The 18,580-nt window shown below is 39.8% G+C and overlaps 1 protein-coding gene across 1 annotated transcript in view; it reads right to left on the bottom strand.

The window, feature by feature from the left end:
• Positions 1-5,879: 5,879 nt before the first annotated feature.
• Positions 5,880-18,580, bottom strand: part of rbm33a (RNA binding motif protein 33a) — a 42,823-nt gene continuing 30,122 nt past the window's right edge. Inside the window, 10 exon segments of the mRNA XM_039790049.1 lie at positions 5,880-7,966; positions 8,174-8,262; positions 8,849-9,034; positions 9,917-10,093; positions 11,745-12,281; positions 12,284-12,508; positions 12,934-13,218; positions 13,420-13,683; positions 14,993-15,357; positions 15,773-15,902. Coding sequence (XP_039645983.1) covers positions 7,918-7,966; positions 8,174-8,262; positions 8,849-9,034; positions 9,917-10,093; positions 11,745-12,281; positions 12,284-12,508; positions 12,934-13,218; positions 13,420-13,683; positions 14,993-15,357; positions 15,773-15,902 — 2,307 coding nt within the window. The 3' untranslated portion in view covers positions 5,880-7,917.

Raw genomic sequence — 18,580 nt, 5'->3', positions numbered from 1 at the left:
AGTGTGCATGTAGCACGTGATAACGAGGTTTTAGTGATGTAGGCTAGATGTGTCCTCTTGAGGCATGAGAAGGCTACATATTTCTGATATTGATTACAGCAGTTTCTCCCAGTAACCATGTTATTAAGTTAAGCAAGTGCGACACCATGTGGTGAAAGACCGGTAGTGCTGATTGACAATGCCTGGAAATCCGAGGGCTGGGAGTTCCAAATCCTTTTATATGAAAACTGATTAAACTCACAGGCAGAATCGAGTAGCACGTGCTATTTATGAGTCAACTACTACAGACATTCATTTGTGGGCAGATAGTTGGCTTATAACAAACTGAAGTGGCTTTCAATGTGGTTGTTTTAAGGATTTAAGTTTGTGTCAAACTTAATAAATCACGTATAGTGAAAAGCAGAAATGCAAATGACATACACACACATACATATATATACATACATATATATATATATATATATACACACATATACATACATATACATATATATATATACACACATATACATATACACATATATATATACACATATATACATATATATATACCTACATATATACATATATGCATACATACATATACATACATACATACACATATACATATATACACACATATACATATATACACACATACATATACATACACACACAAATGAATAATGTGAATCTATTATATTTTTCCAATCAAAATCACAAAAGTGATCATCCTTCGCCCAGACTTATCAAAAGGTAAAAGGGGCCATTGAACCTGAGTTTCTGAACACTGTAGCAACATGAGCAGGAATTTCATTTCCTTCTCCCAGGTCACCCACATTGTGTTTTGTTGTTGATACTGTGAGGTGGAAACTTTGGGTTGGGACAAAGCGGGCCCATCTCTGCCGGCGCTGTGACCTTGGGTCCTTGGCAGACACAAAAGCGTCCGTGCAGGGTAGCATTCCTCAGAGCAGGTAAACAGAGCCTCCTCTAATCCCTCTGGGGGCCCTCAGTCTGCTGGAGCTCAACGACGGCTTTTACAAATGTTGACATTTGCAAACATGAACAGTCTGGAAAACAAAACTCTCCGTTTCTAAGAGTTCTGCTGCAAATGGCAGCGCTCCGTTCTCTCCAGGCAACGTTTACTCCTCTGTGGCAGCAACCAGCAGAGTGCACAAGACTTCGGTGCACGGTAAGTTGTAGGAAAATATATATTTTACAAGGATCTGGTTCTAAACATGGTAACACACCTTCACTACTGCATCCTCTCCTTACGGTCAATAAACTGAAAGAGAGAACTGAACTTTTCAAGGCAGACTAACTACACATGCAAATACACGCATGATAGATGGACAAATGGCTAGATAAATACAGTAGATGGACAGAAGTAAAGATGGATACATACATGCATGATTTTAACATGTTTTTACCAAAATAAAGATTAAACAATGCTGCCAGATAGGAGGAGAAACCGCGTATGGCAATTACAACTCTTCGATTTGAATCAATAAGTGTAACTTCAGTGTTTTCATGACCTTCCCTGTTGGTGCAGCCTTTGAAGACTTGTTGGGTACTCAAGTGTACATGGTCTCAAATATCTTCGACTGCAGCACGGTTTTCACTTGCATATAAACATCACAAAATACTCAACAAGTTGGCCTTTCTTCAAATTAGGTCTCCGATATTAGTCTTCAGTTTTATGTGAATACGGAATGAAACCCTTAAAGGAGTTGCCAGATTAATCGGAGTGGTCGCAAGATAATCAATTGTGTCAGAAAAGAAGGAAAATATTGTTCAACTACACAGTTTTTTTCTGACCCCTTGTACAACAGGAGATAAGGTTCTGAAGAGAAAAAATAATCGTCAATCGGAGAGGTTTAATCACTTTTGTTGTGTTCAAAACACAACTTAAAATATATTGAACCAGTGATGAGGGATCACAAGCAAACATGCATTTAAAGGGATTCCCGCTGAAAGAAATTAAGAACCACTGTTTCAGATGACAGTTTCTCATTCCAGTCTAGGCATTTGCCTCTGACTGGAGGACCTTGGTGAGTTTGATCTGAAAGTAAGTAGTTTTAAACTCACTTGCCAAACACTCCTAATTTTACAAGAAAAACAAACTCAATGTCATTGCTGTGTATATCAAGGTTTATTTATCTCCAGTTTCTAGTATCAAATTTTACACATTCCATCTCTTTAAGAATTATTAACTTTCTTTTAAAAATCATTCTTTAGAAAAATAACAATGTACAGTATCACACGCTTGATTTCAGAATTGTCCAACACAAAACATGATTACTTCATGTTATACATCAAATTGTGAACATACATGACAGGATGGATTGTCAACGGTTTCAGTCAAAACTCGAGGTTGGATTTTCAGTCATTATTTGGTGCACCATGCTGTTCGGGATAAGGAAACCACTGTAGTGTCTTTTTTCAAAAATCCAACCAAACAATGTATGTCAAGAAGTTGGGATGACCTTTGGTGCAGTGAAAGCCATAAAGCTGCTTTAGAGTTACGTGTCTGCTCTGTGAACCCGGCTGTCGTCACAGAGATGGAAACCTCCATCCATTGGGCTAACAAACAATGGTAATCCAGGTAGGCCACCCTGCTTGATACAGAAGTCTTAAGTTCATTCAACAACAGCCGCAGCATCAAGGAAAAGATGAGCAACTGTCAAATATATGTAAGAATGAAGAAGAACATTGGCAGGAGAAGCAGTTATGGAAGGAAATGTGGCAGGCCAAATGAAAATGCAACATCTCTTTAGTGAGGGAAGTAAGCTCAAGTAAAATCTTCATTCCAAGGCTGGACACTGCATGGCTGTAAAAAAACCTAAAGTGTTACGTGAGTGAGTTAAGGCAGAAAGTGACATAGCAGTATCATGGCTAAAGCTGGTCAATGGCTCCTCTCACCAGTACGCTGTTGAAAAATATAAATGTGTTAATAGGAGAAGGGATTCGGTTTTGGTGATGTGGTGTGCCCTATGCCACCCAAAACGAAACTACAGCGACAACCTTAACCGGCCCGAGCGGTTTCAACCAGGACCACCACAACTGTTGGACCATGCCAATGGTTTTGAATGCTTTTGCTCAACCTGTTTGTACCTCTCATGTAATCAATACTTCTACTTTTGAGATGTTTGCATACATGGTTTCATTAGTCACATTTAAGCACCTGACTTGCTCAAACATAAATACAAGACAAATTAAAAAAAACAAAAAAAACAACTGTGGGTCATTTGACAACACTCAAAGCTGCTTTCTGCTGGTACAAAAAAACTATCCATCTGGTGTATCATAAACTTAAATAAACAAGGCGCAACGTTACTTGAACCAAAAAACTGGAGGTGACATACTGTTTCTTTTTGGTTGTTTAGCACAACTTGAGGAAAATTAGATTAAAGGACAAATCCGGTGCAAAATGAACCTAGGGGTTAATAACACGTACCAAGTCAACCGTTCTCTGGGATATGTTTTCATGCTAATCGAATGTGACCAGTTTTAGCGCAAACCGCTAATTAGTTTATAACTCCAGTAGTCGGGGCACGGGTAAAGTAAAAGAAATCGCTATTTCATGCCCGTTTTCCCAAGATGGCGCCTGCCTGTATACGTTAACGGTACTGTCTTTATAAACTATCTTTTTTATAAACTGTCTGTACACTTACAAAGTTCTCAATGCTTTGGTTTACATGTAGGGACCCTCATTATGTGGTGCCATTTTGAGCCTTGTTAGTGGTATAGAAATAGCGATTTCGTTTTAATTTACCCATGCCCCGATGACTAGCGTTATAAGCTAATTAGCGGTCTGCGCTAAAACTGGTCACATTCTATAAGCATGAAAACCTATCCCAGAGAACGGTCGACTTGGTACACATGCGTTATTAAACCCTAGGTTCATTTTGCGCCAGATTTCTCCTTTAAAACTGTTTTAGTTTGGTGTTGTGTTGTGTATAAAACATGCAGCAAATTAATTATTTTTTCATACCAGCCGGATAGAAAAGCCTTTTTGAGAAATTAAAACAGTAGCAAGTGGTTTCAAATGACCTTCTGGGTTTTTTCAAAGTTAATCTTAAATTATTACATTACATTAGAGGGACAAACTTAACCACCCAACTCAAATTTCAGATATTGGAGCTTTGTATAAGCACCTAAACACATCAAGGAACCAATAACCTCAACTGCCTTAACATGCAACAATAACATAACTTTGACAAAAGTAAAGCCAATTAATAGTTGAATGTGATGAATTACCAATTTTAAGCAAGTTGACTTGCATACATTCCTAGGATGATGTAAAACCAACAGCTGCCTTTAAGTTGCTGAAACATGCTAAACCCTTGGTATAGTCCTTTAACTTTGCTTTTAGGGCTAGCAATCACACTGATAACAACTCCGTTTAAGTGGATGTGACCTAAAGAAAAAGAAAGAATGATTATTTCAGCCAGTCTGTAAAATCTCAGCACCTTGGATCACCTGTTAAAAAAAAGTTTTAAGTTAGTGTTATGTAGAACCCAACCCAGCAAGTGTTGCGTATTTGACCCAAAGCTAGTAAAACCATTCTGATACTAGCAGCCATAATGACAGCGTATTCAAGCATTAAGAAAGACCCATAGTTATGGCACAGATGAATCCATCTTAATCAAATATGAAATACCATAATGCAACCACATCAGATGACGCGATTGGAAAAACAACCTAGTTAAATAGCTTGCTGTAAATCAGGACGCAATAGAGCACCGTTTTTCCTCAAGGAAACCACTATGAGAAATACAACATGTCTAAAAGGTCAAGGTACATATATGTACGGAATTCTTAAAATTAAGGTACAAAAAGATTCAATATGAATCTGCTCTGTCATTACAAGACCAAATGTCTTGTAGCAATATAACTATCACTGGCATTGCCCATACTTTTCAAATCCACAGGATTTACCACAGCACTAAAAATCAAGTGCAACACACAACATGAAAGACATCAAGTACACATTGTTAGAGAACAAAACCCTCTACATCAGTTCAACTCAAAACAAAAGGAATAAAACATAAAGAAGTCAGTTTAGAACAACTGCACAACATACAAAAAAAGACTTAAAACCATGGAACCTCAGGTTTTACAAGAAAGAAGAAATTGTAGGAGTTTAGACATTTTCAGACACCCCATTTGTCCCGATACTTCAAATACTTCAAGCATGTTGCGAATCTAGTGACCTTTACTGGCAAGAATCATGAATGTGCAGCTTATTTTTTGTGTGGATTTTGATTTTTTTCAAGTAATGGCTAATTTAAGGGAAGTACCTCTAAATGTATCAATTTGATTCACAAATAATAGGCCAATAGGTACTTGTGAACATGAACAACTCTCTGAAGTCTTAAAACCAGACAACCATGAACTTATTAATCTGTGATGTCATCCAGATGCACAGCCATGAGTTGATTTACTAACAGTAATTTGAAGACTGTATGTCTAAATGTTAACCCTCCAAATGATCTTCGTATGAGTCAAATCCAGTGAAAGAGTTTAAAATGTGGCTACATTTACCTTGCCTATTGCTTTACCTCTAGCATGTCAGGGCCGTAGGGAGCTGAACATTAGTATGACATCACAGTTAAATGGGTAGGACAAAAATTATTCTGTTTCTGGCTATGAAGCAAATCATTTCAATGCCAAAATTCAGTGGCATCCCCCTAAATCTATATGAGGTAGTATTTCTTGCCATACAAGGTGTTTAAAAAGTTTTATAAAGTATATGTGATATGTTGTAAGATGAATAACCAAGAACTTACAAGATACGTAAAAGTATAAATTAATAAAAAGCAGCACATATAAGAAAGATTATTATTCGTAAAGGCACCAGACACATAGACATCACACACAACCACACATCTTTGGGCTAAAGTTTAACCGGCTTCACATACCTGCATGTTCACGGTATATTGGCCATGTTTTTATTTTACCTTAAACTTGTTGTCAAATGTCTTATAAACAGAATTGTGGTCCAGTCATTCTTCATTTTGGCTCTAAATTGGAAACATAACACTAGTAAAATGATTTATGTCTGGACACATTAGCATATCCTTACATATAAAAATGCTTAACTTGATACAACATAAGTAAAGAATAACAAAAAAAAAAATTCAACAGGATAAATATTGAGAGAAAGTTCTGGTCTACTTATGCACATGATCACTACATAGATAATGGTTGCCCCCTCAGCTTTCTTTGTCACATTAACATGGGTAACAACGTCTTAAGATTTAAAAGAACTGTTTTTGTTTAACAAACTTTAAACCCGGAACGGACAAAAAAGTTGTGTGATAAAGAAATCATGGAATTGTGGAAAACGTAAATGAGCCTAACTTGCTAAATGTAGTGATATCTGATGAAATCTAACAGAGCCAGAAACTAGTATTTAGAAAATGTAAGAATTTCAGTGATGTGGTAGCACTCCCCAAACAAGGGCACATGCTCAGAGAAAATTAAAAAGTATTAGAGATTGTACAAGTGTTACTTAGAATTTCTCATGAAAAAAAATGTATCTTTATGTAGGAGTACAATATCAATATGATTTATTATAATAAGGGGAATTAAATTAATTGGGAAAAGTAATACAGTGAATTTGTTTTAGTTTTCTGCTCTACTGCCAAACATCTATGTTATCAGCTCTGTTCAAAGTGCTATTCTAGGTAAACCATGCAGCTCAGTGATAACCAAATGATCATTCTGATAGTCACGCAGATTCTGAACAATTATAGGCAAGAGGAGGAGCCTAATGTATAGAAATGTATCCTGAGGAGAATTGTAAGCAATCCTCTCTGACAAAGCAAAATTAATGACTAATACATCTCCCAAACAATATACATTTGTAATTATAAAAACCCAACAAAAAAACACTTGCATACATATTTCTTCAAAGACCACTCAACACAGACTATAAACCTAAATCTAACTAATCCATAATCAGACATACAACTAAAATATACATCCAAAATGCATGGGAGGTTATTCCAAAATGGATTCCAGGTAACAGTTAAAAGATCTCATTAAGTTTAGAACAAGGAGCAATGCCAACTGACCAAATTGACTAACCTAAACTAGAGATGATCTGAACAATCTTCCACAGAAGCATCACTGAAACTGAAAAGCACCACAAAGTCTACACAAAAGTCACAAAATTTACAATTCCTAAAACCATTGGGAATTTAATAACCAGTATTCATTGTACATCCAGTGCCTATTCGCTCCCAGCCACTGCTATGTGTCAAATGTTAAATATTTCACTTCTTTGCCTGTATGCAAGTTCTCCACTAGGGAGTGCCATTCACCCCAAAACATCTTAGAGACTCCTCTCTACCTGAAAGCTGGCTTGAGTTGGAAAAATGAAGCACCATTAGTGATGAAATACTGCCATCTATAGAGGGGGAGAAATACTGCTAGCCACAGTTCGCCACAACAATTTCCTGCATCCAAACCAATCAGCGAGCCGCAAATAATAAAAAACTACTGTGAAGTGGTCATATCTCAATTACAAAGTTAAAGTGTTTGTTTGGTTTTAATAATTAGTCTAACTGAGGAGGGGAGCAACCATTATCCCATGATAAATTCTACTTATTGTCCATGTAAGATGCACAAAACATTTTTCACAAACTACATCAAAGTAGGTTTATGTGTCCAGTGTCTCTCCAATGCCATTTTACACCAATGGACAATTGGTAAACAAAGTCAAACAATAGCATGCTCGCAGCTAAAGTCTTTATGTTCACTGTTCCACGTTGATAGGAGATGAATGATGGTTCTGTACACAGACGTTGGTGTGTAACCACAAAGGGCTGAAGAAATATTCCTATGCCAGGTTGGAGTTGTGCACGAGAGGCTCCCACGTTGGGAGAAAGTGACTTCTTGTAACAGGACTCCCTGGCTCTATTGTGCTCCTCATCCATCAATCAGCGACACATCAATGTGGGACAAATCAATCATGTGCCTGTGTAGTAATTGTGATAATAATGTTTGAGCCATCGTCTCTGGGGTAAAGATACTAATGAACACTTATGTTGTGTATACAATGTGTACAGCAGCTAAATTCCATGACCAGCACATTGGCAAAATGCAAAGGCTACCAACCACAGAATGTAATCATTTAATTGGTATTTCAATAAAGATGATGAAAAGAGGGAGGAATATTGATTACCTATGGAAGCTCATTTGAAAACTTGCTGCATGCTGGGGACTGGAAAATGTGGCGATTGCTTTTCTCTGCTGGGGCATCATTTTGAACATCTGCAATAAACAGAAATAGTAAAATACAAATAGGACTCTCTCATAGCAGACATTTTGACTTGTCATAGTAGGAAAAGCACAGGTGTTACTAATAACCAACGGTGGCTCTGTTCTATTTAACTGCTTCAGTGAGTGACAATGAGCAAGCACGCATGATACCAGGAACTTGAAATCAAAGCAGCTAAATGGAATTCAGCCATCATTCATTTCGTTATTTACACCTGTGCTTTTCCTACTGTGACAAGTCAAAATGTCTGCTGTGAAAAAGGTTGATCTAGTACAACTAGATTCTCCCCTTATCCACAAGAGGGAGTGGGGGTGGTATCAGGAAATTGATTTATTCATACCCGTTCTCTACCTACCTTATCACTACGACAGAGGGCGCTATGGGATCACACTACGAAAATGTATTTACTGCCCCTCTGGTTGGTGCAAGTACACATCTATATTTTAAGTTTTCATCATGAGGTACGTATAAAGACTGTTACTCTTTATACAAATTGGATGCTTTACAAGCATATTAAGTCATAAGATAAGGTACTTGAACACAATAAAAATGCACCTAAGTATCAAGTTCGGTACCTACCTCTATGGGGCCGATGGACATGAGAAGATTCTGCAGTTGAACATCAGTTGTGGATGAGGAGAGGCCCTTTATGGACACAGTGCAGCGTTCGCCCTCTGCTCCTCTTTGGCTCTGTCTGGTGGATATTGGACGACCTCGACCCATCTGACCACCCCCTCTACCTCGGCCCCGGCCCGAAACGACAACCTACACCGACGCCAGGTGTGAGAAAAATTGCCCAAATGTGGTTAAAAAAATAAATAAAAATGGGGAAATGTTAAGAGAAAGATGGCGGGTGAAAACACAGACTAAAGCTTTCACTGGCATGCTTGATGTTTTAATCTCGCATTCAACCATGTGGAGAGGAGCTATAATGTTTCTCAGCACAAAGGAAAATTTAAAAATGCTATGTTTTCCTCTCACACCTCTCAGACACACCAAGCTTTCACATGATTGAGATATCATATTTCTACATAGAACATCAACGTCAGAGCATGATGCTTGTGGCATGGCATATCTTCATTTGAGCTTGAGAGTGAGAGGTATGTTTCTTCAGCTGCAGAGGAAGAGGAGGGAGAGACCCCAAAAGAGAAGAGAGGAGAGGAGGGAGAGGGAGAGGGAGGAAGAGTGAGTTTGTGAGTGTGTGTGTATATACGTTTGCATTGGGGGAGTTTAAAGGGAGAGGAGCCATGCAAGCGTTATGGTGACTGCCTTACCGTGTCAGCATAAGTGAATATGGTAACTGTGACAGCAGTCTGGTGGTGACAGGCGTGCAGAGAGGCCAGGGGACCTTGTGTAGCCCCCCGCGTTACACTGCTTTCAGCTTGTCAATACTCCTGCACCTGGCATGCTGTCCTGTCTTATTACCACTACTGCTCGATTGCTATGTCTACTGAATGCCAGGGTTGCGCCAGCGGCATAGGACAACTTTACAGGAGATATTTCAGCTACTTTTTTTTTTCAGAACTGCCATTACACCACATTCTGCACTAATAATAATAATAATAATAATAATAATATATACATCTTAGGTGAAATGGTTGCTGGTGTCCACAGCACAGATAAGGTGTGTGCTCATTTATGACATACCCTGTTTTGCTGTTGGTTGCCCATAACCCCTCGGCCAGCCTGTGGTGTTCCGCCTGGTCCCTGTTGCTGCTGCGCTGTCATGGTAACCTTTCTTTGCACGGCCTGGTTGAGCGGGGTTGCCGACCAGGTGCCTTGTTGCTGCAATGGGCCGCCGGCTGCCACTGGCCCCTTTCCACTCTGGATGGGGATGATGGAGGAGACCACTAATTTAGCAACTCACACAAAATCCCAGCATTTATCTCCATCTATCTGCAGGCATAACAAACTCCTATTCACGTTAGACATTTAGGCAAAGTGTTTATGGACAAAAGGGAAGGCAAGGACATTTCTACAAAGCAAAGGGAAAAAGGGCCAGCATTGGCGTTGGATACCTATCAGACATGCTGTGGGGAATAAAGATCAACCCAACAAGGTGATGTGCTCATTATCAAATAAAGTCACAGCTCAACTCCGTTGACATGCGGGGAAGAATTGAAGGTCGTCTCTTCCCCGACTCTGCGGAGAGATGTGACAGATCAATACAGGGGAAGAAAAGAGGCGATATCTCTGACCTGTCCCCAGTTGAGTGTAAATGGATTAATCCCTCCTATAGAAATCACAGCTTCTGATTGCACCCATCAAATGCTAAGCTGCATTACACTGGAACGACAGAGGCTCGATGTGTACCCGATTCCCCTTATACCCCTCCTCCCCAGCTTTTGTGTCTAGCACAGCTTTGTATTATCCCTGATGAAAATATAATTTGCCTCTTATCTGTGTGCCTAAGCCATACAAATCCAAATCCTCAAAAGTGGCAACTTTCTTACACAGGTATTATGTTTCCCCCCGTTCAACCAAGAAAGATTAATTACAAGGGTCTGGGATTGGCATTCTTTTGTTCCCTTGCACCTGAGAGATGGGTTGATGGAAAAAAGCAACTGAGGGATGACAGCGAGCAAGAAAAAGAGAGCGAGCAAGAAAAAAAAAAAAAAAAAGAAAAAAAAAAGAGGGAGGCGATAACATTGTCAAGTGCCCACTGATGACAGCAGAACAATGTGGAAGAGGGAGCATCTAGACACTCTTCTTTTCACTATGGCTATAGGCCTTAGCTGTTTCTTTCTGTTTCCATCTCTCTTTCTCCACCTCACATCCTACACTCATTTTTTCCTCCAAGATGCGGTACATCAGATAGCTCTGCGCAGGTTTCCATTAAACGCACTGACACCCAGTTATCTTCATCTGCAGCCAGCCTGTGATTTTGGCTCTGTGGCTTGATCCTCTGGGATGGAGTCGGAAAGCAGCTTATTTCAAATACTATCACATACCATCAACATGTCTCATCAGTGGCAAGTATGAATGTTTAACATGCATGCCTTTGTGGTTTTTCAATAAGATTAATGTGTAATTAAGGCCACAGCAGTAACTTATCAAGTGAGTATAAAATAGCCAGCAGTGGTAATTCTGGACTAGTTGTTGTTACTGTCATTCTTGTTTTACCCTCTCTAAGGCCTCTATCTTTCAAAGAATACTCGTCTGCCCTTAAAAGAGGATATCGACCTTTAAGAGCAGTGATGAGGTGTCCCCAACTCTACAGATAAATGTCATACTGCTCTCTTTAATGCTTACTGCCTTTCTGTGTTCTAAAGGTAAAATACCAGTTCTCAAAGCTTTAGAGAGGAAACTCTTAACAGATCAATTTTTACCAAAATGACACCCCCATCACCTTGTCATTCCCATAGGTTAGATATCTTTTAGATTACAAAATAGACAGTGTGAGGCCAATCAGTGGCATTTCATTTCCACACTGTCGTTTCCCTGTGGGTAAAATCACAAAAGAAGGTGTGCTCACCACTCCTGAAAGTTTGACGACTCTGACTTTTGGTGGCACCTGCTGGTCTTCAAAACCAGAATTCTTGGCCCGCTGCATCACAGTTCTTTTAGTCCCAGGTATAGGTCCTTGAGTTGGAGCCTGAGCCTGGCCAGGGCCCACAGAGGGAGTTACAGGTATTATCTTTTGGGGGACCTGATTGGCTTGGATCTGAACACCAGGCATGTTAATGTTCTGCACAGCACTGTTTCTTCGCTGTTGTTGCAGCTGCTGCTGCTGATGATTTTGTTGAGGCGGTTTCCATTGCTGGTCTGGAACAGGCCCAGGGGTCTGTTGCTGCTGGGCACTACCTTTTACCATCTGCAGGCGTGTCTTGACATTGGGACGTGGTGTAGGGATCTGAGGAGTGCCGTTGGGCGGGATGGGGGTGGCTTGGTTAGAATTCTTTAATGATTGATTTAATGATTGTGTTCTCTGAGGCAACTGTCTTTGCTGTTGTGGCTGTAGTAGTTGTTGCTGCTGTGGTTGTTGCTGTTGTTGTTGTTGTTGTTGTTGTTGTGTACAGGGTGTGGCATTTGTTGATTTTGTTGTGAGGGTTGAATCTGTGAAGGAGCTGGGCCTTGGCTAGGAGTCTGGGCATTGAGCCTGTCCAGCAGCTCCTTCTTTCTAACTCCAGCCTGCATCTGCCGTCGCATCTCCTTTCTCTTCAGGATCTCCTCTCTCAGACGCTTCTGTTCTTCAATCTTCAGACGGTACTGCCGTGTCTCCTCATCCTCAACAGGGTCCTGTGGCACAACACACAAACTGACAATATGACTACCTGTCTCCAATTACTGGAAGGGGAGCCGTGAGCCACTGTGTCCTATTTGAACATATTACTTGGCCTGACACTCAGATGTAATCAAAGGCAAAACCCAAGAGAAAAATGCAATAGTATTGATCTGGTCTTTCCAACTGAGTGAGAGTGCTGTCATTAACAACCTTATGATTGGGCTTTTAATAAATTGGGGTACTTCTCAGCAAACTAATAGGCTTGGCCGAGCGTACAATTTCTGTGTAACTGGGAATTTAGCAGGTAACAAATACTCAGTTTACAGTACCATTTCAGAAGGATATCCATAAAAAAGTAGTACACATTAATTTGTCAATTGTGCCATTATGACATTTTTTCCCCCTTCCTTTTTTCCCACATAAGTGCCAAAAAGCTGACCTGTGGTGCCGTGCTGGACAGTGTGCTTGGGATTTCCTTGCGAAACACTGTCCTGCCTGCTCCCCCAGGCTGTGATTCGATCTTGGCAGCAACTTGGCCTCTTCCTCTGCCACCACCAGGCACCAGCTGAGTGTTCTGCCCAGGACGCACCCCCTGCGTTGCCTTGTCAACAGCCCTAACGTTGGCAGCGGGGCGGGCACTGTTCATGTTTGTGTTGCCAGGTGCTACAGGGAGCTCCCGGAGGTTGCTGTTACGCTGCTGCATTTGTTTGGAGACGGGTGGGTTCTGCAGAAAGGGCAAAATGTAAACATTTCATGTTGGATTTACAATCAATGTGATATTAATATTTGCATTTAGGGTTATCCATTTTTCACATGCTACTTGTGTTTTTTTGAGGAAAGAAAGAAAGTAATTAGAATGACCCCATTCTACTGCTTTTCTTCACTTTGAGCAGAAAATAGATGAGCTGATATGTTAATCTCTCACCATCCTCAGCCTGTTGGACATGTTGCGCTGTTGGGAGTTCTGAGGGCGGGGAGTCATCTGCCTGGGGCTACCATGAGCATGCTGTTGATGGAAGAGATTCTGGCCATGGTGCATCATGGGGCGGGGCTCATTGACATTTAGATGTTGCTGCTGATGATGGGGTAACTCCTGCCTATGATGTTGCTGCTGCTGGTGCATGGGCTGATGGGATGGCAAGGGGTCGTGATGCTGAAGCTGGGAGACAGGAGGGCCGTGCATTAAGCCCTGAAATATCAGAGAAAGGAGACTTGAGTAAACCCGCAAAATCAGAACTTATGACATATGATGCAAAAAGTATGTCATTTTTATTTCATTTTTTACAATAGCAATAGTATAGCTTCTTATGAACGCTAATCTCAACGTTAAATAGTTTAGTTTATTGGTTTACACATATACAAATACTGCAGATTAATATACACAATAAATAAAAGATGTGATGGAGATGCAAAAGACCCTCAGAGGGGCTTAATCTGGGCACTCTCCAATGCATAATCCAATTAAAATAGAAACAAACTAAAATACTGAAAAAAAAGAAAGAGAAAAAAAAGCCCAAACTAAAATTACACACAATATCAAATGAACAGAATAAATACAACGGTAAAATAATATTAGAAGTTCCATGGGTTGTTTACAAAAGACATTCCATAGGGATAACATTTAGGGGTGTGCAAAAAAATAAATAAAAAAAATCGATTCATATTAAAATCGTGATTCAAGCTCTGATTCAAAATCGATTCATAGAATTCCAAAAATCGATTATTTTTTTATTAATTAAAAAAAAAAATTGTATGTATGTCTACTGCAATCACATGGGAAAAGTAACTACATTTACATACTGTGAATTGTTTTTTGAAATCGAGAATTGTTTTTGAATCAAGAATCGTTTTTGAATCGAAAATCAATTTTGAATCGAATCTTGAGCCTGAAAATCGATGGAGATTCGGAATCGTGACATTTTCTAAATTGTGCACCCCTAATAACATTGCACAGACAAAAACAACCACTAACCCTTTAATAGCTTTCCTTAATTGTAAATAAGGCAATTTCCTGCATATAATTAACCTCTAACTGGTATCCTAAAGCAGCTACCTAGTAGTACAACAATAGTGATTCAATCACTAGAGGGAGCTCTTGTCTATGCCTCTTGACAAAATGCCGAGGTACCAAACAGACATTAGTCTTTTTCCTTAATGCTTCAGTAACAGTGAATATGATAACTAGTCTACTTTATTTGTGTACAGTACTCTTGTCTAGTCATTGCTCAGGCCACAGCAGTTTTAATAATCCAGAGCAAAACCGACAAAAATTCATACATTCATGGCAGACAAAGCATGTGAATTGTTCGCCAGCTCCTTTACAAGAATTGCCACGGGTAAGACAGGATGCTACAAAAAACATCTGATACTCAGATCAAATTACCATATTTAGCAAGCAAATTCAATAAACATTTAGGGAGGAACTAAAGAAACAGCACAAAATTGTTGTGCACACAGACACAAATACACAAAATCTGCAGGTTCTTAAAATCACTTACTCTTAGTCGTACCTGCATCCCAAACTGGACTTGTGGAGGGGGAAAAAGGTTCCCCTGCTGGCCAAAAGGCTGACGAGGGTCCATGAAGGGTCTGGGCTGGTTGGGGGGGCCACCTTGTTGATTCAAGCCGACCATACCCTGATGACCTTGGTGCGGAGGGAGGTTGGGCCTTGGGGGTTCTCTTGGAAAAATTCCTAGCGGACCCTGACCTGGCTGGTTAAAGGGTCCGGGTGGGCCGAAGCCCATGTGGCCCTGGCTGGGCAGCTGCTGCTGCTGGTGGATGTTGTGGCTGCTGTTCATCAGAGGACTGGGGCCCTGGTGATCAAACATGTGCTGCCCTGGAAACCGTGTTGACTCTGTGCGCTCTGTGCCCACACAAGGAAGACCAAACAACCACACAACATAGATGTCAGTTTTTGCCTTGTGAGCCAATTTCAATGCATCAATAAATCCCTCTCTAGATGTATAGTGGTATGGCAAAGGGAAACAAAAACAGACAACTCTATCAAGGTGAAAAGGTAAACAACAAAAAGTTGGTTGTATTTAATTCTGCATTAACATTGTTAATGGAAAACCGGAAATATATTTGTTTAATGCAGTTTCCAAGGCTCATTCAGATGTATATATATACACATGCATTTAACATGAGTGCTGCTGATAGAGCAGCACCAGAAAGCTAGCAGCATACCCTGTAGGTATACTGCCAGAGGTGATGCTGAATAGGATTAAATATGTCAAGAGAGCTTTGTAACCCTCGTCCAAGGTGGGTGTGGTACTCACCTCCCATAAAGAGGGGCTCTCTGTCTTGGGGGCCTTGAGGTGGCTGGTTCCTAAAGGGCTCCATGTGATGAGGGGGCCGCTGGGGCTGACCAAAATTACCAGACATGTGCTGCTGGAAGTCTCCTGGTCCCTGGGAAAACACAAAACTCATGAATTATAGGCCATACTGGGAACTCAATAATCACAAACAAATTAAACTAATGAAAAATGGGAATTTGTTGTGAAGTATTGCAGCTGGCAGGAAGTGCTTGTAATTGAAAGGCTAGGGTCATTAAAAAAAAGCAGAATCTTGAGTTGTAAACATCAATATGCATGCCAATATTAACCCTTCAACTTGAATTTGTGAGCAAACCTGCATTAATGCTACTTGGGGCTTTGTTGATAAACTTTCTAAAAGCCTGTCTTTAACAAGAAAAGGGTATTTCAGGAGGGGATAAGTGCCCTCACCTTTGTTTCAACTGCTTCGTATGTTTTACAGCTTTCTACTCATTGCATACACATTACTCCCCATCTATCTTCCAAGGAAAACTAGATAACAACCCTTTAATCCCTCCTTGGAATTCGAATCCCCCTCATAACCGTCTCCTTTATTCTTTCAAATATCCATCTCTGTTGAAAAATTAACCTGCTATTCAACACGTGGCACTTCCACAAATGGTCTGCTTGCCTCCTCCAAGCCTATTGTAAATTACTTAAGATGCTATCAAGGCTTAATCCATCTTTATTCCACTGCTGCATAACGGTATTTAGAGAGAAGAGGTGTTAGAAAGCTAGAAGGCCAGAGTCCCAAAAACTTGCTTAACAGAAAGTTAATCAAAGGGGCTTACAAAGACAGGGGATCACAATGAGGGTACACTCATACTGTTTTAAAAGGTCAGACAGGCAGGTTTTCACAATGAGGACTCCAGTGTTCATATAATACCTCTTAAATAACAAAGCTCAAAGCTAATCCTTGATAAACAGGCTGCGGGCAACTCAATATGTAACTGCTGCTAGAACAGTTCTCAGCAGTGAAGGGATAACCAAGACAAATATAGTGGAGAGGGGGCAAATGTCAAAGTATTTAATAAAGAATAGAAATTTGAGATATTCTTTGTTTTCGGGACATGGTAATGTTCACAAGAGCATTAAGGAGTTGTGACCAAGGTTATAATCGTTAACAAAAACGACAAAAATAACGAAAACTAGGTGGGAAAAAACACTGTTGAAAAAACGAGGCATTACAAAAAAAACGATAACTAACTAAAACTGTAATGTCCGTTTGCAAAACTAACTCAAATAAAATAATCAAGTAATAAATGTCCTTAGTTTTTTTTCCGTCTTTGTCAATGTCTTTCATAGAGCAAATAACGTTATATCTTTCAGAGTTGACATTTCCGACCATAGACTTGTTTTATACAGTCTATGCCATAGACATATAGTTTCCAACTGGGAACCCAGAAATCCCGACATTCCATGTCAAATTGAACACAACATAGTCCATGCCCCTCGCCTGGCATCATGGCGGTACCAAAAGCGGAAGAAAGCAGCAGAGTCCTATTTGATTATGACTGTGTCAGATAAAAGCAAGTGCCTTGCAGTGGAAGGTGGGAAAATATGTGGAGAAGTTATTAAAATTGTTTAATAACTTAGAATTTGAAAGTACATTTGAGAAGCGCGCACAAGGAGGCTAGTTTACCTTAACAAGGTAAAGGAGAATGCAAAGCCCCCTTTCCCCAAAATAGAAGCTAACCCCGGTACAGGGCATGGATGTATGGATACAGGGCCAGGCAGCATGACGGAGCCAACTGTAGGACAGAGAACACTACAGGCGGGCTTTCACCGGAGACCCGATAGCTGCTGGTTAGTAAATACGCAAGAACACCAAAAGCGGGAGGAAGCGTGGGTTAATATGTGGACTGATACTGGGATGTCTACACAACTGTGAGTCTACTGACTTCAAAACATTAGCCACTTTACTCAAATCCAAGTTCCAAACACCTGTTCACGTCTGTCTTCTTTCATCTGTTGGCTATTTAGGTTTTTCCTGGCACACGTCACTTACACATTTTGCACTTACTGCGGCATCTTGTGTAGACTGTTTACATATTTGTGCTCATCATATGTACATTTTATGTAGCCTACTGGTGTTATTGTTGAATACATATTTCTAAAATTGTATGATGTTTTTGTTGAGTTATTACACAATACTTTTTCTGACCTTTTTGAATCTTGCCCTAATACTAAAACTAATAAAAACTAAACTAAAACTAAGCATTTTCCAAAAATAAAAACTAAACTAGCAAACCCGCTTTAAAAACTAATTAAAACTAAACTTAATTTGAAAACAAAAAGTCAAAACGAAATAAAAAATAAAAAACGAAATAAAAATGCAAAACTATAATAACCTTGGCTGTGACTGCTACCAATTACCTACATTATTATCAAGGAAGAATTTAATCATCAACATGTACAACAAGAAATAAAGGATTTCAAAAAGGTGTATATAGGCAACTACTAGAAATTACAGCCCTTACTGACAATATTTCCAAATAGCGTGGTTGGTGGCCTCTTTATTTTGTGGTTAAACTGAATGTCATTATCTAAACCGATTACAAATTTTAATACCTTTAATTGGTGCTGAGATTAATATTTCAAAACCAGTCTTCACCAGCAAAAAACTTATGCAGTAATACTAGAGGCTATGACCCCCCATTCGCCCAGTCTTTTAACAATTAAATTTGATGGGATGATAATGTATGATAATCATGAGTAATCAGGTGCCCAGTGGTAAATGGAATGTTGCCGGCTGGTATGTCACCTGCATTT

The sequence above is a fragment of the Perca fluviatilis genome, chromosome 22 (genome assembly GCF_010015445.1).
Source record: "Perca fluviatilis chromosome 22, GENO_Pfluv_1.0, whole genome shotgun sequence".
Taxonomy (NCBI): Eukaryota; Metazoa; Chordata; class Actinopteri; order Perciformes; family Percidae; genus Perca; species Perca fluviatilis.
This window is presented reverse-complemented; position numbering and strand designations above follow the sequence as displayed.